The sequence below is a fragment of the Zootoca vivipara genome, chromosome Z2 (genome assembly GCF_965207765.1).
Source record: "Zootoca vivipara chromosome Z2, rZooViv2.hap1.1, whole genome shotgun sequence".
NCBI lineage: Eukaryota > Metazoa > Chordata > Lepidosauria > Squamata > Lacertidae > Zootoca > Zootoca vivipara.
Window position 1 is genome coordinate 40,941,563 of NC_142585.1, and position 26,057 is coordinate 40,967,619.

At 48.4% G+C, this 26,057-nt stretch overlaps 1 protein-coding gene across 3 annotated transcripts; it reads left to right on the forward strand.

The window, feature by feature from the left end:
• On the forward strand, positions 1-24,507 carry LOC118084110 (negative elongation factor B). Of its 3 annotated transcripts, none has more exons than XM_088664963.1 (13): positions 1-408; positions 11,768-11,931; positions 12,030-12,129; positions 13,338-13,568; positions 14,971-15,156; positions 16,703-16,815; positions 19,475-19,577; positions 20,034-20,129; positions 20,858-21,000; positions 21,597-21,703; positions 22,326-22,467; positions 22,944-23,052; positions 24,101-24,507. In XM_088664963.1, the coding sequence occupies exons 3-13, from the start codon at positions 12,103-12,105 to the stop codon at positions 24,239-24,241; spliced, it is 1,398 nt and encodes a 465-aa protein (XP_088521089.1). In that variant the 5' UTR covers positions 1-408; positions 11,768-11,931; positions 12,030-12,102; the 3' UTR covers positions 24,242-24,507. The 3 variants fall into 3 exon arrangements, with proteins under 3 accessions (XP_088521089.1, XP_034969314.1, XP_088521088.1); XM_035113423.3 differs by lacking the exon at positions 1-408 and adding an exon at positions 923-1,326; XM_088664962.1 differs by lacking the exon at positions 1-408 and adding an exon at positions 1,374-1,485.
• The last annotated feature ends 1,550 nt before the right edge of the window (positions 24,508-26,057 follow it).

A 26,057-nucleotide genomic window follows, 5' to 3' on the forward strand; every position in this document is an offset into this window, starting at 1 on the left:
ACACACATAGGAAACATTCATCATAGAACTGTAGTTAGAAAGGACCCTGAGGATCATCTAGTCCAATGCAGGAATAGGCAGCAGTCCCCACAGGGATCGAACCTGCAACCTTAATGTTATCGACACCACCCTCTAACCAACTGACCTATTCATTGCCACCCTACTTCTTAGGCACCCAATGAAAATCCACATTAAGGCTGCGTGTTTGAAAACAGATGACGACTGTATTTTAAGGTCAGAGCCGGCGCATCCACCCAGCCCGGGCCTAGGGATGGCCCTGGAGGCGCCCTCTCCGCTCACTCGCTCGACCCTGGCCTACCCCTCAAGCAGCTAGGGTGCCAAGATCGGGCTCCAGAGGAAGCAGGGGAAGGCCAGGCCCAGAAACAGGGAAGGCTGCTAGCTGACAAGGTAAAGAGACTGTTTTTTACCCCTTCCCCTCACCAACAACCAAGGAACTCTCTTTTTATTTTATTTTTCTACTTTTTTCTATTTTCTATTTTTATTTTTTCTATTTTCTATTTTTTCTATTTTCTATTTTTCTATTTATTTTTTCTATTTTCTATTTTTATTTATTTTATTTTTTATTCCACGTTTGTTTGTTTTTTCTTAAAAAAAGGTCAACAACTCTGGGAAATGGGGGGGGGGGGAGCCAGAAGGTGATCTTGCCTAAGGCGCAAAAAAAACCCCAAAAAACTAGCACCGACCCTGCTTAATTTAAGGTTGTATTTCTGATGCACCCACCAGCCACAGGAAGCGTGTGTATCTCACGCCGACAAAACACCGTCATCCTACTCTTTGGGCGGCTCATGAAAATCCACATGAATAAGGCTGCGCGTTTGAGATCAGACGAAGGTTGTCTTTTCAAGGTTTTATTCCGAATTGTGTTTGACTGTTTCTGGAAGCATTCCAGATAACTTGGGTTAGATGGGCAGCATATACAGAAGGAGCAACGGAACGATTATTGGCAGTGAAAAGCACCGGTACCGTCGTGGTGGTTATAAGAGCGAGCCCTTGCCGCAGTCCCCTTCGCAAAGTTTGGAGGGATGCGTGGCGAGACCTACCTTAACAGCCTGCGGCCAGAGCGGAACCCCTTGTGCTATAGGAGCGGTTTACGGGAGGACGCCTTACGGGAGTGCTCCGCGGCGCTCTGGGGGGCCGGTTGCGATGTGAGACCTCGTCGTAAGGGGGCGGGCGGACCCCAATCAAGGAGGAGGGTGCTGCGCCATGTTTGCCGGGCTGCAGGATCTCGGAGTGGCTAACGGGGAAGACTTGAAGGAGACGCTGACCAACTGCACGGAGCCGCTAAAGGCCATCGAGCAGTTCCAGGTGCGTGGGCCTCCCTCCCTCCCGTGGCCCTGGAGGCTTAACCCTTGAGGCACCGGCTGGAGATTATTTGATTGCGTCTTTGTGCTCTCGCGCGAGCCTCCTATAAAAAGAAAGAAAGGGGCCTCTCGGAGCATGTGCAGAGTGCGATCACGCTCTCGCGTAGGAAACCTCCTTATGACCATGCTCGGTGGTTGTTGTTGTTAAATGCAAACCGATATATATATATATGGGGAGTGTGTGTGGTGTGTGTGTGTATACACACACACCAAAACAAAAAAAAACACCCAGTATGCATGCAAAATTTGCTTTGGGGTGCAATTCTAGGCACACTTACCTAGGAATAAGTCCCACTAAACTCAGTGGGTCTTACTTCTGAGTAGACTTGCGCAGGATCGTCCTGCAAGGCTCTCAGTATGTACTGCCTATCCTGGCTGGCGCAAGACCTTTTGGCACCTGAGGCAAACTGCAAAATAGTGCTTCCCCTGCCCACCAGGGAGACGTTGGGGGTGGGGTGGGGTGAGATAAATATCTAGATCGAGATCTGCTGCCCCAATGGATTCTGCTACATGAGGCAGTTGCCTCATCTTGCCCTACGGGTGGGCACAGCTCTTTGAAGTCTTAGGAGGAATGGCTCTTTCTCATTGCTTTTTGTTACACATCATTCTGCAGCCTTCTGCATGCATAACATCCTCCTCTGCCACTTTGGTTCATAAAGCCCCTCTCCCTGTAGCAATGCAGAGCAGAGTATGTTTATTTAAATGTAAGGCCCATTGACTGGTTAAACTTACTTCTTAGTCAGTGTGCTCAGATTCGCAACAGGATGCTGCACCATCACTACTTTCTGGTAGGAATCATTCACATGCTGGCAAATTCAGGTTGCAGAATTATAGTTGATGTTTTCGAGCAGCAAAATTCCATTCCAATTGTATAATTTCAGGCTGTAGTTATTTTGTCATTGCCATGGTTAAGCAGTTGGGAGTCAGAAATCTTGTAAATCTGCTGCAAAGCAGCCAGAAATCTATCTTCGGCCTGTACCTGGTTGAAATCACACACCTGATAAATAGGGCTCTAGTCCACAAAAACGTACATGTTGTGATGTATTTGTCCGTCTTTAAGATACAGTACTCTAGAAATCTTGGTTGCTTTTTGTTGTGTATTGAGTCAAAGGATTTTATATCTGTATTATTATTGTCTGTATTTGCATTAGGATAAAGTAACTGCCTTTTGGTTCCAGAGGGTACAGCTACTATTGGTTCATTTAAGCTGCTGTATTTGGATCCTCTGTCTTATTGGTTTCCTCCAAAAGGCAGCACTGTGATTGCTTGATATTGTTCCCTCCAAAATGTATCCCTTCCTAGCTAGTCCCCTGTCCCTATAAATGTAGCTTTCCTCTCCTCAGTCTTCAGTCTTGTTCACTTTAATAAAGAGCTGTTACTAGAGAACTGTCTCCAGCATGTTTTGTCAAGAGAGCTGAAATCACAAACCCCACGTCACAACAACTGGCGACGAAGGTGGGATCCGGAATGCTGAGGAGCGGTTAAACACAACCCTGCCTCAGAGTCCGGATTGCAGCTGAGAACAAGACTCACTGGCCAGCTGAGAAGACGACCCTGCCCGCTAGGACAATGGAGAGTCCAAGGGTATTGGAGCCCTTCCAGCCATCAGAGCCCCACACCTGGGAAGACTACGTCGAACGCTTCGAGTTCTTTGCAGTGGCTCAAGGGATCACCGATGCCAGCAAAAGAAGGGCCACATTCCTGAGCTACTGTGGCCCCGAGACCTTCAAGCTGGCCAAGGCATTACTTGCTCCAGCGAAGCTGAGTGAGACATCTCTCAAAGATATTCTTGCCTGCCTAACAAGCCACTTGGCGCCTACTGAGACCAAGATGGCCCGGCGGATGGAGTTCCATAAGAGGCAGCAGCATGCTGGGGAGTCTGTATCCACATTTCTGGCTGAACTCCGGAAGCTCGCTCAGCACTGCGGCTTCCAAAATCTGGAAGAGACTCTCCTGGATCGGTTTATTGGTGGTCTGAGCAGCAAGAAAGCCAGAAGACGCATCGTGGCTAAAGAAGAGGTTACCCTTGCTTCAGCCTTGAAAGAGGCCACCGCCACGGAGAATTATGAAAGAGAGGAGCTTGATGCCAGTCGCAAGGCCACTAAGCCACAGATAGAAGTTGTGCATGCCATGGACGAGCTAGAGGCTACTCCGAGCCAGAGCCCAGTCCGTGGGGTTGAGTCGGTGCGTCAGGCCTGCACAGTGCACAGAGATCGCCGAGGCAGTTGCCCAGGTTGTGGCGGAAACCATGAAAGGAAGAGTTGTCGTTTCAGGGATGCTATCTGCCGGACGTGCGGAAAGACGGGTCACATCGCCAGGGTCTGTAGATCGGCGGCGTCGGGAGCGACAGGAGCACCTAGACTGGAGCATCGCAGACCGCCCACAGCAACTCGTTTTCTAAAGGACTGCCACTACGTAACGGAGATCAACGGGAGGGCCGTGCAGTTTCCAGCGCAAGGCAAGGCACACGTCAAGGTGAAGATTGAGGGTCAGCAGTGCGACATGGAGGTGGACTCCGGATCCGCATTCACCATCGTGTCGGACCAGACCGCGAAGACATTCTTCCCCAGGGGTAAGTTGCCCCCTCTGGAGCCCTTTCCGGCAACCTTGCAGTCGTACTCAGCAGGCCGCATCCATGTTATGGGAATGTGTGCCGTGAGAGTACAGTTCCGGGACAAACAGGCTGTACTCAAACTGGTGATTGCGAAGGGCAGTCGCCCCAGTCTCCTGGGCACTGACTGGTTCCCTGCCCTGGGACTGAGTATCTCAGGGCTTAATTCAATCCAAACCTGCCCTGAGATGAGCGAGGTATTATGCAAGGAATTTGCTGGTCTCTTTAATGGAAAACTGGGTTGTTATAAAGGGCCCCCAGTTGACTTCGAGTTGGACCCCGGGGTGGCTCCAATCCGACTCAAACCAAGGCGAGTGCCATTTGCACTGCAACCCAAGATCGAGGCAGAGCTGGATAAATTGGTCAAGCAGGGAGTTCTCTCACCCGTGGACTCTGCTAAGTGGGAGACTCCAATCGTCACGCCCCTTAAAGCAAATGGGGAAGTCAGGATATGTGCAGATTACAAATGTACTATCAATAAGGCACTCAGGGGAAACTCATACCCCATTCCAGTCGTATCACATCTGTTGGCTAAACTGGCTGGGGGCAAGGTGTTCGCCAAAATTGACCTGGCACAAGCTTACCAACAGCTGCCAGTAACCCCACAATCAGCGGAAGCACAGACTATTGTCACACATAAAGGGGCGTTCAGAGTTAACAGATTACAGTTCGGAGTTTGTGTGGCCCCAGGGATTTTTCAAGGGCTCATGGAACGCCTGTTAAGAGGTCTTCCGGGGGTCTTGCCATTTTTTGATGACGTTTTGATTGCTGGAAAAGACCCACAGGAACTGGTTGCGCGTGTCCGTGCAGTGTTGCTCAAGTTCAAGGAGGTGGGGTTGCAACTGAAAAAAGAAAAATGCAGTTTTGGGGTGCCAACTGTGGATTTCTTGGGGTTTAAAATTGATGCATCAGGCATCCACCCCACAGATGCTAAGATTAAGGCCATCATCGAGGCACCACGACCACAGAACAAGACGGAGTTGCAGTCATTCCTGGGACTTATTAACTTTTATCATTCGTTCTTACCCCAGAAAGCTTCGGTAGCTGAACCATTACATAGACTATTGCAGAAAAAGAATGTGTGGCGATGGGGGCGGGAGCAGCAGAAGGCTTTTGACTCCTTGCGAGGAATGCTGAGTAGCAGGAGCGTCCTTGCTCATTATGATGAGTCAAAGCCGCTGGTCCTGGCATGTGATGCCTCTCAATACGGTCTGGGGGCTGTGCTGAGTCATAGGGAACCGGATGGGTCGGAAAAGCCCATCTCTTTCTATTCCCGTACGTTGTCGCCCACAGAGCGCAACTATGCTCAAATTGATAAAGAGGCACTGGCTATTGTGTCCGGAATCAAAAGGTTCTATGATTATTTGTACGGTCGCCATTTCTCCATTGAAACGGACCACAAACCACTGTTAGGGTTGTTCAACCCAAACAAACAAACGCCACAAATTCTCTCCCCCAGAATGTTGCGTTGGTCAATATTCCTGAATGGGTTCCAGTACACCTTGACCCATGTGCCGGGGAAACAGTTGTGCCATGCTGATGCGCTGAGTCGATTGCCCCTTCCTGGCGGGAGCAATGAGGATCCTGCTCCGGCGGAGCACATTATGATGCTAGAAACACTTCCGGGGGCTCCTGTAACAGCTACGGATATAGCTGAGAAAACTAGGAAAGATGCTGTTCTCTCCCGTGTGCTCACTTGGGTGGGGAGGGGGTGGCCAGGTGGTCCGCATGAAGAAAAATTCAGGCCTTATGCGACAAGGCAGCACGAATTGTCCATGCATAAGGGTTGTCTCCTATGGGGAGATAGGGTGATCATCCCAGCACCACTGAGAAACAGGGTTCTTGAGACGCTTCACATGGGACACCCGGGAATGGTCAGGATGAAGTCGCTAGCCCGATGTTATGTGTGGTGGCCTGGAATGGACCAGAACATAGAACAATGGGTACGAACATGCAAGGCATGCCAAGAGGTGCGGCCAGAAGTGGCCAGAGCACCAGTCCACTGGTGGGAGCAGTCCAGGACTCCCTGGAGCCGGCTGCACATAGATTTTGCTGGGCCATTCCAAGGGAAGGTCTTTTTGGTTATCGTTGATGCATATTCCAAATGGTTAGAAGTGGCGATGGTCCCTAGCATGGCATCAGCTGCCGTAATCAAGGTGTTGAGGCAGCTGTTTGCTACCCACGGGTTACCTGAGACCATTGTATCAGATAATGGGGCAGCTTTTGTATCCCAAGAATTCAGGGCATTCTTGGCTGATAACTTTATAAGAGGGGTCACATCCGCGCCCTTTCACCCATCCTCCAATGGGCAGGCTGAGCGCATGGTAAGAACAGCCAAAGAATCCATTGCGCGCTTAATGGAGGGTAACTGGTCGGCTCGCATTGCGCGAATGTTATTTTTGCAGCATGCGACGCCGTGTACTGCGACGGGCAAGTCGCCAGCCGAGCTGCTCTTAGGTAGAAGACTGGTAACGGTGCTGGATTATGTCCACCCAGATAAAATGCCAAACCGTAATTCAAGAGCAACCCCCCAGGCTGAGACTGACACAACAAGGTATCTCGCCCCTGAAGATCTGGTCTGGGTGAGGAACTATTCACGAGGTCCGCGGTGGGTGGCCGGTGTGATCACCCGGGCTAGTGGACCTGTGTCCTATTATGTGACCTTGAAAAATGGGCAAGTTTGGAAGAGACATATAGATCAGCTGAGGCGCCGGGCGCTCAGCAGGGAGGAGTCAGATAATTCATCCCTGGCTAATGACCCACAGCTGCGAGACCAGAGTGAAAATGGTCCAGAGGTGCAGTCACCAGGGACTTCAGCAAATGAACCAGGGTCTGCTAGTCCTCATGATGACGAGGTACAGGTCGGGGACCCTGAGATGTCTGGGACTCCATCTGTTCCGGATGAAACCCCTATAGCAGCCCCTCCACCACAGGTAACACCCAATCCAGAACCTGCAACACCTGTTGTCAGGAGATCAGGTAGAAGTTGTAGGACCCCACAGTACCTGAGGGATTACGTCTGCTGTGCTCACTAGGGGGGGAGGGGTGTTGTGTATTGAGTCAAAGGATTTTATATCTGTATTATTATTGTCTGTATTTGCATTAGGATAAAGTAACTGCCTTTTGGTTCCAGAGGGTACAGCTACTATTGGTTCATTTAAGCTGCTGTATTTGGATCCTCTGTCTTATTGGTTTCCTCCAAAAGGCAGCACTGTGATTGCTTGATATTGTTCCCTCCAAAATGTATCCCTTCCTAGCTAGTCCCCTGTCCCTATAAATGTAGCTTTCCTCTCCTCAGTCTTCAGTCTTGTTCACTTTAATAAAGAGCTGTTACTAGAGAACTGTCTCCAGCATGTTTTGTCAAGAGAGCTGAAATCACAAACCCCACGTCACAACACTTTTACTTTTTAAATAGCACACCAAAAATGGAATGCACCATCAATATAGCTTGTAGACGCAGTAGCCAATTTGCAAAAGGAATTTAAGAAAAACTGATTCGAATAAAAAATAATACAGACAACTCCCCATTTTACGTTTGTTCAATATGTGTGCGACTGCATTTCACCTACAAGTTAAAAAAAAATGGCCGAAAACTGCCCTGGAAAGGTCTGAAAAGGCATGGAAACAGCACCTAGCAATCCTATAAGCTTTTGCAAGTACAATTCCAAGAGCCCTTGTACCAACCTTTGAGGCCTGTGGAGAGTTTGAGTTTGGAAGAATGGGATTAGAATACACATACTGTGTATGTGCATTGGAGTTTGGAGGGGTTTTAGGGGGAGTGGCTGGTGAAGGTATTTGAATTTTTTGAAATTTCTTTCCAGGATATTTTTTTTTGGGGGGGGGGGTTCTGATAATTTGTTGAGGTTTTTTTTTTAAAAAAAATTAAATAGATCTTTATTGATTTTAAAATAAATATAAACCAAAACATCCAACTAAAATACATACCAAAAAAATATACAGATAAACAATCATATAAATTTCAAGCATGCTTTATCCTATCTTCTACAATGTCATTTCAACCTGACTTATGCGTTTTCTTATTCACATCTTCTTTGTAATTTGACTTCCCCTTCTCCTCCTCCCTGGCTTCAGATTTATTTACCTTTCCACTGCTTACATGTACCTTCCTCCTGGAAGTTCCACAAGATATTTGTTTTTAGCCCAAGCTCTTTAACATATATTCCAAATTTTTCCCATTTTTTATTTTTTTATTCAAACCACCCCTTATTGAGTTTGTCAATCTAGCCAATTCTATATAACTAATTACTTTTTCTTGCCAATTTGTTGAGGTTTTTTTGGGGGGTAGGCATCGTTACCTTCATCGGGTGCTGCTAACAAATCCAACAAGCCGCGGTTGGTGTCCATACTGAAGGAGAAATTGGAAGTGCTGGACTGTTTGCAAGAAGATACAAGCCTGTGTGCTATGGCATGCAAGATTGGCAGGAATGAGTCCAGCATCCATGCCATCAAGATACGGGAGAAGGAGTTCCAAACAACTGTGGCAGCAAATGCACCTGCAACTGCCAAGGTCACCAGCCATGTGCAGGACAAGACCCTGGCGAAGACAAAGAAGGTGCTGAACCTGTGGCTGGAGGACATTAATCCCCAGTGTGTCCCCTTTGATGGCAGTTGGTGAACTGCTTCATGAGTCACTTCAACTTGAAGAAGCTGCATCTGCAAACACAGAGGCTGCTGCGGGAGAAGGGCTATCTTCCAAAGCAAATCTTAAATGCAGATGAGACAGGCTTGTTCTGGAAGAAGATACCTGAGTGCACCTACATTGCCAGTGCAGAGATGGCAGCCCCTGAATTCACAGCTGCGAAGGATTCGGCGACTGTGCTGCTCTGTGGCAATGTAGCTGGCCACTTGATGAAGCTGGGCATGTTGCACAGGTCCAAGAACCCCTGTGCCCTCAAGGGTAAGAACAAGAACCCGTTGACTGTCCACTGGCAGTCCAAAAAAAAGGGCCTGGGTGACTGCTACAAGCTTCCTGGAGTGGTTCCACATGTGCTTCATTCTGGAGGTTACTTGCTGGAGAAAGGGTTGTGGTTCAAGGTGCTGGAGGACAATGCTCCTGGTCAACCGCAGGGATGGAAATTTCTACATTGCTTTTCTCCCCTGCAAACATGACCTCACTCATCCAGCCTTTGGACCAATGCTTCAAGGCGCATTACACTAGGCCAGGCACCCCCAAACTTCGGCCCTCCAGATGTTTTGGACTACAATTCCCATCTTCCCTGACCACTGGTCCTGTTAGCCAGGGATCATGGGAGTTGTAGGCCAAAACATCTGGAGGGCCGCAGTCTGGGAATGCCTGCACTAGGCTCACCTTTGCCTCGCTGATCAATGCCATGGATGCCAGGCGTGATCTCAACCGTGTGGCTTTCCGGAAGCCCTTCACCGTTGCCGACTGAATCACCTTCGTCAAGTAGGCCATCAAGTCTGAAACCAGGAACACATGCTGGTACAACCGGTGGAAGGAGTGCCTTCACGATTTCAAGGGATTTCCAGGCATTGCCACTGAGGTTGGGAACATCATTCAGACGGTGAGACAAGGTGGTGGCAATGGCTTTGTTGACTTCATCCAGGAGGAGGTGGAGGAACTGATTGAGGGACAACAGGCCTTGACTCTGGAGGAGCTGGCGGTGCTGGTGAGGTCTAGTTCAAGCTCGGAAAGTGTCTGCTGAATGCTGCTGGTTTTTTAAAAACGGTTTTCACAGGGTGTTTACTGGCTTTTCCAATGGGTGTTTCAATTATATGTGATTTCCCGTATGCATGTGGTGCCTTGGACCTTTACCCACTTGTTAATTGGGATTTGCCTTAATTCAGAGAAGCAACTATTGGCCTCATGAAAAAGGTTGAACTTTTCCTGATGAAGAGCCAGTTTTGTCTGGAAACATGTTGCCGTTATAAATCAGTTTATCCACCTTATTACCAATTATCCGTTATTTGACCCTGAAACACAACAATTCATGTAATGGGCAGAGGTGGGGCAATAAACACTTTCTCCTTTGTTTGTGGAGGGGGATCCAGGCACTCCCATGTATGCTGGAAAAATATGCTTTTCATGGTACACTGTTTGCTATCTAGAATCTCTGAGCACCTTACTGGGAATTCACTGGGGTGTTCTTTTTCAGTCTTTCAATGCAGTCTTTCAATGCAGTCTTTCAATTTGTGATGGAAATTTTGTGTTCTAGGGTCCCATGGATTGTATATGTAGAGAGCCAAACTGGGGGTGACATTGAATTCATACTTGCCTTTAACATGCAGGGTTAAAAAAAATGTAAATAACAGCAACTGGAGGATAATTATCAAGAGTACAGGGAGAAATCCAATAATAATATTATAATAATAATTTATTATTTATACCCTTCCCACCTGGCTGAGTTTCCCCAGCCACTCTGGGTGGCTCCCAATCGAGTGTTAAAATCAATACAACATTAAATATTAAAAACTTCCCTAAACAGGGCTGACTTCAGATGTCTTTTAAAAATAGGATAGCTGCTTATTTCCTTGACATCTGATGGGAGGGCGTTCCACAGGGCGGGCACCACTACCGAGAAGGCCCTTTCATTCCCTGTAGTGGTTCTGAATAAAATTCCTTCCCCTGATGAGGCGATTCATGCCAACCAGTAATTTCCTTCTGGTTCTGATAGCACTTTCAGAAGGGGAATACAGTCATACCTCGACATCTGAACGCTTCGACTTCTGAAGGTTTTGACTTCCAAAGTCGACAACCCCCGGAAGTCCTTTTGCCGTGCGTGCCCGGGGCATGTGCAGAAGTGCGAAATCATGCTTCGCACATGTGCCGTAGCGGCGCTTCGACATCCGAAAACCTCGACTTACGAAGACGGCCGCAGAACGGATCGTCTTCTTAAGTCGAGGTACCACTGTATTTTATCAGAAACATAGCAAGGAAGGGAAGGGTTAAAATCACACACACACACACACACACACACAGCAATAGTCAAATGATACATTTGGCCTTTAGTGTGTTGTTTGATGGGAGATGGGGCTTTCCTTCAGACCCAGGGTAACAGAAAAGTGTTTGGGGAGAAAATCATAGAGCCCTTCTTTCTGACATGCTGCTTTCCTAGGCAGCTGGGGGATCCTCCATGTGAGAGCGTTCAAACCAGAGTTTTCTTCATCTTCAGTTGAAAGCAGTCCAGTCAGGAAGAGCTGTACAACGCAAAACAACTCTACAGTCATACCTCAGTTTAAGTATGCTTCGGTTTGAGCAGTTTAAGTACTCCGCGGACGTGTCTGGAACGGATTAATCCACTTTCCATTACTTTCAATGGGAAAGTCCGCTTCAGGTTAAGTACAGACTTCCGGAACCAATTGTGTACTTAAACCGAGGTACCACTGTATTGTGAACCTTGTCGATTAAGTCTCTTTAGGGCAGGAGTGGGAAACTTTGTCAGTCGAAGAGCCGCTTTCCTTTCGGGTCAACCTTCTGAGGGCCGCATGCCAGTGGTGGGCAGGGCCAGATGCAAAACTGAGTGGGACAAAAATTGTAAAAATTACCTTTGTACAGTAGGCTAGTTTCTGCACACATTTGAACGTCCCTCTCCAATATGTAGGCAAGTAAGAGGCATTGTCCGATATTAATAATTTATTACCTACCCTTTGCCATAAGGATCCAGGGGACACTGTAAGGAATTCTAAAGGCCAGATAAGAGATCCCCAGAATTCTGCATTTGGCCCCTGGGCCTCAGTTCCCCCACCCTTTGCAGCATACTACCTTGACACAGTTTGTGTATGACATTGACAGACAGAAAATGGCATCCTCCTGCCCACTCTTCAGTCCGCCCTGCCATTCCTGGACCTCCACGGCACCCCCAGGCTTGAGTTCCACCAGTCTGTGTTTGACGAGCTGAGGGAGAAGCTGCTGGAGAGGGTCTCGGCCATCGCCTCCGAAGGAAAGGCTGAAGAAAGGTGTGTTTGGAATACTTCTATGGGGAAGGACATCTTCCTGTTCTTTTTTGTAGTTGCGCTAAACATGTTCTGTATGCCTCTCTTGTCCCACACTCCAGGTACAAGAAGCTAGAAGACCTCCTGGAGAAGAGCTTTCCCTTGGTCAAGGCGCCATCAATCCAACCTGTGGTGATGTGTGTCATGAAACACCTGCCCAAGGTACACTGAATCACTAGCATTCAACCTTTGGCATTTCCTGATTTGGGGGGGGCTGCCTATGCCTAGAAATTGGTATTGGGCCTAGGATTCTGTATTCTCATGGGGATGGGCTATAGCTCAGTGTCAGGAACATAGGAAGTTTCCTTATATTGAGTCTGGTTGAATTAGTCCATCTAACTTAGTATTGTTTACGCTGACTGGCAGCAGTTATCCAGGATTTCGGGCAGCAGTCTTTCCCAGCCCTTCTTGGAGATGCTGGGGATTGAACCTGGGACCTTCTGTGTGCAAAGCAGATGCTCTGCCATTGAGCTGTGACTCTTCTAGAGCATCTGCTTTGCAAATATATCTGGGGCATCTTGAAAGGCAGCCAAGAAGTTTCTTTCACAGAAAATATAACAAGGCAGTGCATCGCATAAAAAAATACAGCAGTAACAACAATAAAAAGTCAGTAATGTTAACAGCAAAAACGTGTGTGTGTGTGTGTGTGTACAGTATTACAAACACCAGTTTTTGCCAGGCACAGGTGCCCCTTAATAATCTTCCAAGGCCAGAGAATTAAAATTGATGGGAATCAGGTGGTTCCTCCTTCAAGATGGGAGGCGTGGGAGTTCACTGTATTGAAGGTTCCATCAGTTAAGCATCATGATTGGTTTCATCAAGTCATGGGATTGGGGCCAGTTTTGCTTAAATCTTACTTTACTTTGTGCTGTTACCATAAATCTTTCTTTTTTAACCCTGTAACTTTCCTTTAACAGAACTTTAAAATATTTTTATAAAGAGGTTTGTTCTTTGAGTTACTGGACCTATTCAGTTTGATTACATTCCAGAGACGGGTCAGTCTCCACAAACTCCATCAAAAGATCTCAGTGATCAAGGTGGAGCAAAAGGAATCGGGCAGCCCTGCCTTCTTTCCTGAAAGCCAGCAAACAAGTTTCCTTAAATAATAGTAATAACTAATTTGGAGTGTTGAAAGAGCATTGTGATAAAAATGCCAGCTCTTAAATGCAATGGATTCTGTTTTTAATGTATTTTAATCTTTGTTGGAAGCCGTCCAGAGTGGCTGGGGAAACCCAGCTGGATGGGCGGGGTACAAATAATAAATTATTATTATTATTATTATTATTATTATTATTTATTAGGGGTCTCATGAAGGGACCAACCTTATGATTAACTCTCATTGAAATTCTCTCCTGTGTGTCTTGCCACAGGTGCCAGAAAAGAAGCTGAAGTTGGTGATGGCTGACAAGGACCTCTACAAAGCATGTGCCGTGGAGGTGAAGCGTCAGATTTGGCAGGATAACCAGGCCCTGTTTGGTGATGAGGTGTCCCCTCTGCTGAAGCAGTACATCCTGGAGAAGGAGAATGCCTTGTTCAGCTGTGACCTCTCTGTCCTGCACAACTTCTTCAGCCCTACTCCAAAAATGAGGCGCCAGGGAGAGGTGAAGTCCAAGCTCCCAGAGCATTGGTTTGAGCATTGGGAAACTGGGCTCTTTTAATAAATTGGGGGGTGGTGAACCTTTTTCAGTTCATGGGCCAAATTCTCTTGCAGGTAGCCTTCTGGGGGCCATGTGCTAGTGGTGGGCAGGGTAAGAGGCAAAAGTGGGTGGAGCAATGAATTTTACCTTTGCACAGTAGGTTTGTTTCTGTGCACACAGTCGCACGCACCCTAGCTCTGTCCTCCATGCAAACAAAAGGCTATATCTGAGTTCAGAGATGCATTCCAGCCAAGTAGAAGCACTCGAGGGTGCAAAGCAGGGCCAGTTGAAGGGTGTGGCCTGGGGAGAGGGGCATGGCTGGTATCTGTGTGGCCTGGAGAGAGTCCTGAGGACCAGATAGAACTTATAGCTGCATTTGGCCCCTGGGTGTTCCCCAGCCCTGTAATAACTGGTGAACCCTAGTATCAGACTCAAGATTTGAAAGATCAAATATAAATCCCTTCGACCTCAAAACTCCCTGAGTGACTCTCAGCCAGTTCCTATCTCACTTAGGCTACCCTCCTAAGTGTTGTTGTGAGGATAAAATGCAGTGAGGGTCGGGAAGGTTATATATGCTGCTGTGATGTTATTGAGTTAGATTAGAAGGATGGGCTGTTAAAAATAAAACTAAATGAGTAATTTGTGCTCTGCTCTAAAGCTCGCAGAGTGGTATGGGGGCTGTAAGGGTGACTCCCTACACGGAGCCAGCCCCCATCATCCTAACATCCACCTCGCCAAGCACAGGCAGCAGCAGTGGGTCTGAAGCAGCCAGGGGGGGGGGGAGAGACTCGGAGGGAGAGAGAAGCCAGCTTGCGGAATAATGGGAAAGTTCAGGGGAGGAGAGATGTAGGCAAGGGCTCAAGGATGCTGGAGAGCCCTCCCACCGCCTTGAGCAGGAGGAGGCTGAGAGGGCATTGCTCCTTCCGGCGCAAGAGTTGAGAGCACCGCAACGCAGGTCAAGGGGGAGGCGTTTTGGGGTGCCCAGACTACTTTGCTGGCGTAGAAACAGACGTACGCCATTGCCGGATTCTGATTCGGACTGAGAGGTCATGTTTTAAGCTATCTCTGCACTGTAAATACTTTGCACGATAAAAGTCTTTAAAGACAAACTGGACTCAAGCGGAGTTACTCTAGAGTAGCCACGATGAACCTCTGGCAGGGGCCAAATCTCAAAAAGTGTGGTATTGAGGATTAGAGCACTAGACAAGGATTGGGGAGAGACCTGGGTTCAAATTCCCCACTGAGAGAGAACCTAAATGACTTGACTCAATGTTGCTGCCCTGATTTTAAGCCCCGGTGTTCCCCATTCGAACGTTTGGGTGATGCTCTAGCATCAGAGGTTTCTTTTCTGTCTTTGGGGTTGAAGGTGGCCCAGAAGCTCACCCAGATGATCGGGAAGAACGTGAAACTCTACGACATGGTGCTGCAGTTCCTTCGGACCTTGTTCCTGCGGACACGCAATGTCCATTACTGCACGTTGCGGGCAGAGCTCCTGATGTCGCTGCATGACCTAGATATCAGCGAGATCTGCTCGGTTGACCCCTGTCACAAGGTATGGGTGCAAGGACTCAGGTGCGTGCAGTTGTGGGGGGTGCCCCCAGTTAGAAACAAGGCCTCCTAACTCCTCCTCATCTTTCCAGAGGGGTGGAGCAACTACCCAAGGAGGCAATGTTACAGTAGGCCAATAACAATGGTTAATGGGTGTCTGATTTCCCACGGTTTATATGATTCTATGCATTACTGTTGAAAACCATGTTGTTGTTGTTTTTAATGGAAGAGTACATAAATACTTTTATAAACAACTAGTGGATTTTAGCCCGTTTAAAAACGGGCGCTAGAGGAAGCGGCCTGCCGGGACTGGCTTGGCGGTGGCGGGTCTTCCCGCCACCACCAAGCCAGTTCGCAGCGGGGGCTTTTCGCCGTTTGCCTTCCCCTGAGGGGGAGGCAAACGGCGAAAAACCCCGCCGCGCCGCAAATCGGCTCCGGGACTGGCTTGGCGGTGGCGGGTCTTCCCGCCACCGCCAAGCCAGTCCGCAGTGGGGGTTTTTCGCCGTTTGCCTTCCCCTGGGGGAGGCAAACGGCGAAAAACCCCGCCGCGCCGCAAATCGGCTCCGGGACTGGCTTGGCGGTGGCGGGTCTTCCCGCCACCGCCAAGCCAGTCCGCAGCGGGGGTTTTTCGCCGTTTGCCTTCCCCTGGGGGAGGCAAACAGCGAAAAACCCCGCCGCGCCGCAATTCGGCTCCGGGACTGGCTTGGCGGTGGCGGGATGTTCCCGCCACCGCCAAGCCAGTCCGCAGCGGGGGGTTTTCGCCGTTTGCCTTCCCCTGGGGGAGGCAAACAGCGAAAAACCCCGCCGCGCCGCAATTCGGCTCCGGGACTGGCTTGGCGGTGGCGGGAAAAAGGGGAGGAATTCCTCCCCTTCTTCCCGCCGCTGCCAAGCCAAAGCGGGCCTCCCTCCGCGCCCGCTGCCGCTTCGGCTTCCTCGGGTTCCCCGAGGAAGCGCCGTCCCATGCCGGAGGTGTGCGGCAAGGCTGCCGGGGGGGGGAGCGCTTCTCTCCCCCGCCGCCTCACCGCGCACCTCCAGCATGAGACTGGGCTTCGGAGCGGCGGTTGGCGGAGCGGCAGTTGGCTGTTCCCTGTGTCCCGAGAGCACGGGTCCAATCCCTGTGTCCCTGGTTGTCCCTCCGTCCAATCCCTGTGTCTCTGGGGGACATGCGCAGTACCCCAGGGACACACGGGACATCTGGACGCAGGGACAACATGGACATTATTATATAGGATAAATAAATTTGGGGCTTGCTTTTTTTAGTTCAGAGAAAAGACAAGTAAGAGGCAATGCATTGGAAGTGCATGGTTGCATTTGCACAGTATGGAGAAAGCAGAGAAAATTTCAGAGGGCTTGTGGGCACCAGGGAGAGATCTTGAGAAGGCCGCCAGGCTCAATGGCACCACATGTTGGCACACACACACCCATTCCACAACCTGGCATGCTTGCTGCAATGGTTTCTTGTCTGTTCCTTAGGAAAGGAAATTATTATGTGTGTTCTCCAAGGGTGAGTGTCCCCACAGAGTGTGCTAAACCTTTTGCTTCTTTGGCAGTTCACCTGGTGCCTGGATGCTTGCATTAGAGAGAGGTTTGTGGACAACAAGCGGGCTAGAGAGCTACAAGGCTTCCTCGACGGAGTGAAGAAAGGACAAGAGCAAGTCCTGGGGTGAGTCGTTGCAAATCAGGTGGTCCAGCCCTGCTTCTTTCGCTGTACAGAGTGTCACTCCGTTTTCATAGAGAGTGGGGGGTAATGTCTTTAATTAGCACCAACAGATTTCATAGTGTGGGTTCACCAGGTTTTGAGTTACCCACATGAATCTGAGACTGGGTGTTAAAGGACTTAATACCTATTTTGAAAAGGGTTGGGGTAGGAATGGAAATATTCCTGAGCGGAAGGCACAGTGTTCCACTACCTGTTTTGATAGTAAGATGTTTTTGGAAAGGGGAACTTGTGACTCCTTCAGGTATTCCTGGACTGTTACTAATGTACTGTCTGCCCTTCACCAACAAATCCCAGGTCAGGTTACAACAATTTAAAATTCAGAATTAAAAATGGTTATAACAAATGACAGGCACAGGAATATTGGGGGGCTAAAAAAAACCATGTCTCGTGTGTCAAAGGCCAGGATAAAGAGGTACAAAATTTGATGGCCAAGTTGCTCGCCTGGGCAAAATGAGGTGAGCATATAACACCCATCCTGGCCTGATTGCACTCACTGCCAATTAGTTTCCAGGTCCAATTCCAGGCTCAGGATCTCAATACCTTAAGAACCTCCTCTCCCCCTACAAACTGACTCAGACCCCACGCTTGTTTTCCAAGGCCCTCCTCTGTGTATTATTGTTACTGTTATTATTATTCTGTGTAATTATGGTTTTAATGTTGTACGTTACCCCAGGATCGTCGGATAAAGGGTGGTACATAAATTGAATAAATAATACATAATAATCTTCAGCATTCACCAGAAGTTGTATGATGAAGGTACCAGCTGCACCTCTGTGGGGAGGGAATTCCATAACGTAGGGGCTGCCGTAATGATGCCCTCCCCTGGGCCACCACCCTAAACTACTTAGTTTTTAAAATAATATTACTGCATATTATTATACCGGTACTTGGTAGCCAAGATCATTATACATCAAACCAGCTTGTTTTTCAAGAAAAAAAGAAATCAAGTAGTTACGGAAAGGGAAATGACATTTGAAGGAAAAAAGGGGCAGCGTAGCCAAATTTTCTGAGAGAGGTTGAACTATCAAGAGGACCCCCTCAGCTGAACTTAACATCCTAGAGACTACAACTCCCATCATCCCTGCCCACTGGCCATGCTGGCTGAGGCTGATGGAAGTAGGAGTCCTACCACATCTGCAAGGCCACCACTGTTATAGAGGAGTTGTGTTTGAGCTGTATTTATTGAATTTATATACCTCCCTATACCCTAAGGTCTCAGGGCGATTCACAGAACAAAATGATAATATAAAACCACAAAATATATCATCAACAACAACCCCCCCCCAAAAAAAACCCATGTTTTAAAAGGGCATAGGTCGTCAATCAGATAAACCAAAGGTCTGGTTAAAAATGGAATAATAATAATAATCATTTTTATTCCCCAGCCACTCTGGGCGACTTCCAACAGAAGTATTAAAATACAATAATTTATTAAACATTAAATGCAGGAATGTTTTTGCCTGGTGCCCAAAGGTGTATAATGAAGGCGCCAGGCAAACTCCCCTTGGGAGAGCATTCCACAGATGGGGAGCCACTGCAGAGAAGGCCTGTTCTCGTGTTGCCACCCTCCAGACCTCTCGAGGAGGAGGGACACGAAGGAGGGCCTCAGAAGATTATCTCAGGGTCCAGGTAGGTTCATATGGGGAGAGGTGATCCTTGAGGTATTGCGGTCCTGAGCCGTTTAAGGCTTTATAGGTCAAAACCAGCACTTTGAATTGGGCCCGGAAACTAATTGGTTGCCAGTGCAGTCAGACCAGGATCTGTGTAATATGTTCAAACCGTCTTGCCCCGGTGAGCAACTTGGCCACTGAATTCTGCATTAGCTGAAGTTTCTGAACTGTCTTCAGAGGCAGCCCTATGTATAGCGCATTGCAGCAATCTAACCTGTAGGCCAGGCATCCCCAAACTTGGGCTCTTCAGATGTTTTGGACTACAATTCCCATCTTCCCCGACCACTGGTCCTGTTAGCTAGGGATCATGGGAGTTGTAGGCCAAAACATCTGGAGGGCCGCAGTTTGGGGATGCCTGCTGTAGGCCTTTAGCTGAATATAATTGATTGCCCATAAGTAGGCTGGTGCTAAGAAGCCAGCAGAGCATCTCTTTTTAGAAAGCTCATTTACATGTGATTAAAAAGTGTCCTTTTAGGAGACTGAGAACTCCCAGCTGCAATACCTGTTTAATTAAATGGAAGGCATACCTGGTAACATTCACATTTACACATTCCTCTGGAGAGATCTTCCTCCATATTTTCAAAGGCTACATATGTAGATGGCTACAATCAGGGCCGCCTTAAGCGCCCCTGGCGCCGTGGCCCCATTTCTCAGCATGGTGGGTGGGTGGGCGGCGCGCGCAGGCACAGCGCAGTTGCGGTCCTGGCGGGCCGGCGCCATGGTGCTCTGCGCCACCCAGCCTGCACGTAGGGCCGGCCCTAGCTAAAATAATAATGATATGTTCAAATATCGAACTGAGTCAAAGGACTGAAATCCAGACTTTCTGGCTGTCAAAAGGAGCCAGAATAATATTTTTGTGTGAACAAACCTATTTCAGTTGTGGGCCTATATGTTTGATGTGCTGTTACTTTCTGCCCACCTCACCCCAACAGGGATTTATCCATGATACTGTGTGATCCATTTGCCATCAACACCTTGGCTCTGAGCACCATCCGCCACCTGCAAGAACTGATTGGGCAGGATATGTTACCCAGGGTGAGTGAGACATTGATGCCTCCCAGATAGAGTCAGCAACTGAAGGCCCCATGATCACATCTCCACCCCACCTCCCCAAGAGGTGTACCATTTCGTCTCCCCCAGTTGCCAAGAGAAATGTGCAGAAGACTTGTATAGCAGTCTGTAGTCAGAATGGGAATCTGGTTGACCACTGTGGGATACAGGATGCTGGACTAGATGGAAACATAGGAAGCTGCCTTATTGGTCCATCTAGCTCAGCGCTTGCCTACGCTGGCTGGCAGCTGCTCTCCAGCATTTCAGGCTGAGGACATTTCCAGCTCTACCTTAGATTGAGCCTGGGACCTTCTGCGTGCATGAAAGATGCTCTTCCATTCCAACAATAAGGCCTTTGATCTGATATCCTGCAGGACTCTAAAGTTCTTCGGGTTTTGAAAAGGGTGGTGATGGGTTACTTTGCTATTCTTGACTTTCCAGGAAAGCCCTGATCTTCTGCTTCTCCTGAGGATGTTGACACTGGGACAGGGAGCCTGGGACATGATTGACAGTCAGATATTTAAGGAACCCAGAATGGTAAGTGCCCATGTGCATCCCTTTGAGCTGCCTTTGATGCCTAAGATCTAATTCTCGCTTAGAGTGTCACGCTGCAGCAGGGCTGGACCACTCCAGACATGTATGGCTGCGAGTGCTTCTCCTAGGTCTGGGCTGGACACCAGTAATTATTGCATAGGCCAGAGACAGGAGATGTGGTTGTGTGCAAGCTGGAGGTACAGCACTAGATTGGAGAGACAGGGCAGGTAGCAAGGGAGCGAGAAGAGAGAATCTACATAGGAGCAGAGGAAGTGGCCCATTTGGCTCAGTATTGTTTGTACTGACTGGCAGTGGTTCTCCAGGGTTTCAGATGAGGGATACTCCTAGCCCTATATGGAGATGCCAGGGATTTAACCTGGGACCTTCTGCGTACAAAGCAGGTGCTGTGCCACTGAGCCACTGCCGTTCCCCACGTGGCACTTCTTAATGAGAAAAGTTGCTCAGAGTGGCAGCCCAGACTTAGCAAATCTGCTTTACAGGGCCTGTTGCTTCTCCATTGGTTTGGAAGGTCATCTGTTTTCAGGCTGTAGGGCAGGGCTTGGGAACCTGTGACCCAGATGCGGAACTACACCTTCCATCATCCTGGACCATAAGCCATGCTGACTGATGGGAGTTAAGAGTCCCACAGCATCTGGAAACCCACAGGTTCCTCCCATCCCTGCCTTCCATTTTCTGTCCATTGACCCTCACTTTCCTTCTCTTCTCCTCAGGAAGTAGACTTGATTACCAGGTTCCTACCACTGTTGATGAGTTTCGTGGTGGATGACTATACATTCACCGTCGATCAGAAGCTGCCTTCGGAAGACAAGGGCCCAGCACCTTACCCCACCGCAATCCCAGAAGTATTTCCCAAGTGAGTTATATCGAACACTGAAGCGTTTTGCCATTTAAGTTTGCGAGCAAAGCAGTGGAGGTGTGTCCGGAAAGTCCCATAAGGAAGAGAGCTAACTCTGTGGCCAGAGAAAGTAGAGAGCTATGGAGGGGAAAGACCATAAGGGGTTGAAGTAATATGTTTCCTGTGGCTCTAGCCAGAAGAGAGCTTTAGGCTCCATCCCTCCTCCAAGGATAGCTCCACAATTGAGGAGGCTGTGGCCTCTAGTGCTGGACTCATTCACTGGATATTTTTAACTAGAGGTTGGCTCGCCATCTGTCAGGGGTTTTTTTCGCTGTGATTCCTGCAGTTCTGTGAATCTAACATGTATGTGCAGCCAGTGCTTCCTTCAGTTGGCTGGCCTTGGAATCTCTGGCTCGCATCTAACCGAGTTAATCTTCCCCATTGTTTTCAAGAGCATCTCCTCTGAGTAGGACCAGCATGGGACACCACCAGTTCTCTCTTAAACTCCCAAGATGTTTGTAGCCAGAGCAATGAAAGTTTGAATTCAATTCACTCTCTGTTCATTCCTGGAAATAGTGGAGAACGGCAGCTTAAAACTCTCCTTTGCACCCTAGATTTATGCAAGAGCACCGGATCGCCTGCGAGATTGGGCTCTACTACGTGCTTCACATCACTAAGCAGAGGAATAAGAATGCTCTTCTCCGGCTGCTCCCCACCCTTGGTAAGTTGCCCTTCCAAAGGATCCCCCTCCTTTGTTTCCTAAACAGTTGCCTGCAGAGCCAAGCGATATTGCTAACTCACTTTAACTAGGAGTAGCCCCCCCCCCAGGTGAATGGGCCCGAGTTAGCCACATCCATTAAGTTCAGTGTGTCTGTTCTGAGTAGAATTAGATTTTGGCTGCAACCCAGAATAATCAGATACACTTACGAATTTAATCCGTTCCAAACGGACCTTCGTAAATCTAAAAAATCGTAAGTAGAAGCCAATTTTTTTGGGGGGGAATCGTAAGTCGAAAAAATCCTATCTAAACCGCATCCAAAATGGCGGACAGAGCTCCATTCGTAACTTGAAACATTTGTACGTTGAGTTATTCGTAAGTCAAGGTACCGCTGTACAAGAGAGCTAGCACGCAGTCTCAGAATTGGTTGCATACGGCTCGGTACAACTTAGACCATGTCACAGATAAAGAGAGGGATCCTGCCTTGGTCCTTCTGTGTGCAAGGTGGATGCTTTGGCCCCTCTCTGATCTGCCTGGGAGAAAGTTGGGATAGAAATGTGCCTGGTAAAAAGGATTGCCTCTCAGGGTCACCTGGGGATTCTCTGTTGCTGCTTTGGTCCTGCAGGGGAGACATTCAATGAGCTGGCCTTCAGTGACATCTTCCTGCACCTGTTCACCAGCAACCTCACCCTCCTCGGCGATGAGTTCGCTCAAGAGGAGTTCTGCACTAGCCTTTTTGACGACTTCTTCCTCCCCACCTGCTTGAGGTACTGTCCTTTTCTGAAACAGCCTCACATGGCTCTCAGTGAGAGAATTTGCAGGCGATGGCCTTCCTGTTAGGCTGGTGCTGTCATTGAACTGGACTGTATTCAATCTACTGTTTGTAATGCCCGCTAAAAGCTTTTGTTTGTTTATTTAGGCAAGCCTACCTGATTATGCCGTTTTGTTGGGCGGTTTTGTTTTTTAAAAAACTGAGATTGTATCTATTTTTTCATAAACGTTAATCTACCTTTTTTTAAAAAAAGGTTCAATTTTATTAGTATTTTCTTAAGAATGTTCTATATTTTTTTTCTACAAGCCATTTTAGAGGGTTTGGGGTTTGTCCAGCCCCCACCACACTAAGGGCCACCTGCTCCCCACTACAGCAATGTACCCAGAGGGAACAGATGGGGAGTGGGCTGCCCAACCCCCTAGCCAAGAGTCCTTCAGCTCTAGGCTTTTCATCTCTTCTGCTACTTAACAGGAAGGAGAATGTACATAGACACATCCTGAGGCTCCTGCTTCACCTCCACCACAAGGTGACACCTGCCAAGTTGGAGTCCCTGCAGAAGTCACTGGAGCCTCCCAAGCAGGTAAAGTGGTGGGTGGGAGATGAGAGTGAACAAGTACCACAGTCATTTGTTTTGCCCTGAATGATTTTCTTGGTAGGCACGCTATGCTTTGAGCCAGAAGCCATATCTGAATTTGGACACACGGACACGCACAGACATTTCTGGTGGGGAACCTCAGACTCCACCTTGTGATCTAATATGGCCTTTCAGGTACTTTATATGGGTCTCACAACTATCACCAGGCCACACTGCTCACTCATCCTGCTTTGTACCCAAAAGGAGTGAGACCCTTGGTGTAGAGGGAGCTGCTACCTTGGAAGAGTCTGAGACAGGTGGTAGGTGGGTTCTGAATCCAGGGGGTACCAATTCAGGAGCCTCAGGCTACCTCAAGCTTTGCATCGTGGCCTTCATTTACTGCCAGTGGAACTTCCTGTCTTGGGTGGTCACTCCTCTGTGTCAGATCTAGCCCAGTATTGTCTTTCCTGACTGACAGTGGCTCCCCAGGGTTCCAGGCAAGGAGTCTTTCCCAGCCCTACCTGGAGATGCCAGGGACTGAACCTAGGAACTTCTGCATGAAGCGGATGCAATCCATACCACATATGCTTGAGAGTGAGGGAATGGTGCAGTCTTTCGGGCCGTAGAGTTCAAAACCTAAATTCAAGACCACCTGCCTTAATGGAGGAGGGGGGGGGAGGAGATGCAGAGAAAATAGCCTCATGTACAAAGGTGAAAATTGCATTCATTCAGTGCCCCCGATCCTTAGGTTCCCCCACTCCTGAAGGAGAGTTTCGTTGACTGTCAGACGTAACCATTCTCTCCTCTGCTCCTTTTCCATGTCTGCCTTCATTGGTGCCATTTGCTTTATTCATAATTTTGCATGGGCCCCCAGCTCAACAGCTAAACTCAGCTGATGGATAAACACACCTTTCAAAGTTTGTGTATATGTGTTTTAACAGGCAGCCTACAAGAAACAGTGAAAAGAAATGCTAGTAACAGCTAAAGTGTGATTTAACAGCTTCACGTTTTGAGGTTTCTTCACCTTTGTAAAACTTGTGTTTTTGTTGGGCAGAGTGGAGAAGCTTTGAAGGAGCTTTACAACCAGCTCAGCGAAAAACTGGAACTCCGCAAGCCCAGCCCTGTCCAAGGCGCCACCGAAACCCCAAGTGTGGACTTGCCCCTGCCAGCAGCGGCCCCGCCAACCTCACTCTAGGCTGCACTTCACCTGAGCCTATAGGACAACGTTTCTTATGTTGATCTCACAGCAGAGACCAGACCAACATCTTGACTCCTGAAACAAACCAGTCATAATCTTTTGCCTATCTTTCAGACCGGAGTTGCCTCATCTCTACTGGCCTGCTGCTCTAGAAGACAGCTCTGCCCTCAAGATTGGCCTTCTGGGGCAAATTTGATACAGCTGTTCCTATTTGATTTGTAAACTGCTTTGGGGGTATAAATAAATAAATATAATAATAATAATAATGAATTTGGTATTATGGGGGAGAGGAAACTGACCATATATGTATGGTTTTTTAGATGTTTGCATCTAGAAGCCTCGTAATTTAATGGGAATGAATTATTTGTGAAGCTTGGCTTCTCTTTTTAAAAGAAGAAGATGAAGAAGAGTTTGGATTTGATATCCCGCTTTATCACTACCCGAAGGAGTCTCAAAGCAGCTAACAATCTCCTTTCCCTTCTTCCTCCACAAGGTGAGGTGAGTGGGGCTGAGAGACTTCAGAGAAGTGTGACTGGCCCAAGGTCACCCAGCAGCTGCATGTGGAGGAGCGGGGAATCGAACCCGGTTCACCAGATTATGAGTCCACTGCTCTTAACCACTACATCATGCTGGCTCTCATTGTCTTTAAAGAAGACAATGAAATGAAGTTTCAAAGGTTGTCCATTTACTTAATCTCTTACTTCACAAATTCCTCTTTTGGTTTGGGGGGTGAGTCCCACTGAATGTGTTAATGTACCAGGCGGGGTCTCTTAATAGTGGCTTACATGCGCCAGAGTTATCTCCTGACCCACTGAGCGCAGGGCGGTGGGTAACAATGCAGTCCCTCCACGTACTGCTGGAGGTACTCCAGCTCCTATCGGCCCCAGCCAGCATGGCCAGGGGTCAAGGGTGATGAGAGTTGTAGTCTAATGCCTACAGGGTTCCCCAGCCCTAGCGCTGGTGCTTTGCTTCCGTGGTGCCATCTAGGGTACAGTACCATCCTGCCTGAGCATTCTGTCGGCTGACAGGCTGCATCTCTGAACCCATAAAAATCCAATCTCAGAGCTTGCTCTTGGGTCTGAGCAGTTTGCCTCTTAAGAGAGGGGGCAGCTGATCACAGTGCCACAGTATTAGTGACCAGAGAGCACAGCCTCCAGGATTTGTGGTCCAGTGAAAAAGGTTTTCTTGATTTCTGCATCAAGCTTCAGCTCTGCCCAGACCTGGAGTTCCCTCGGAGGCAAAGCACGACCTCCCAACAGAGATATGCAACCACCAATGACCTGTATGAGCCATTAGAACCAGCCCTTCCCATCCCAGGACCAGAGGTCTCGACAACATTTGCTTGGATTTCTGACCAGCTCTTGCCGAATCATCCCCACGATTGCCTCTAGAGACATAAAAAGCAAAGGAAATGGCAAGAAATGCAGAGGAGTGTCAAGGCTGCCAGCAAATGCCTACCTAGAAACATGTAAGGGTTATTGGGGGGAGGTGGCATCATTATTCATAGGATTGTAGAGTTGGAAGGGAACCCCAGGGGTCATCTAGTCCAACCCATCAATATGTATGAATTGCAGCTAAAGAATCCATGACAGATGACCACCCACCTTGGTTTAAAAACCTTCAATGGAGGAGAGAGAGAGAGTCCACCACCTTCTAAGGGAGTCTGTGTTCCACTGTCAGATAGCTCTGATCATCAGAAAGTTCTTTCTAAAGCATTAGAGAATGCGGCAGCTAGACTGGTGACTGGGAGCGGCCGCCGAGACCACATAACACCGGTCTTGAAAGATCTACATTGGCTCCCAGTACGTTTCCG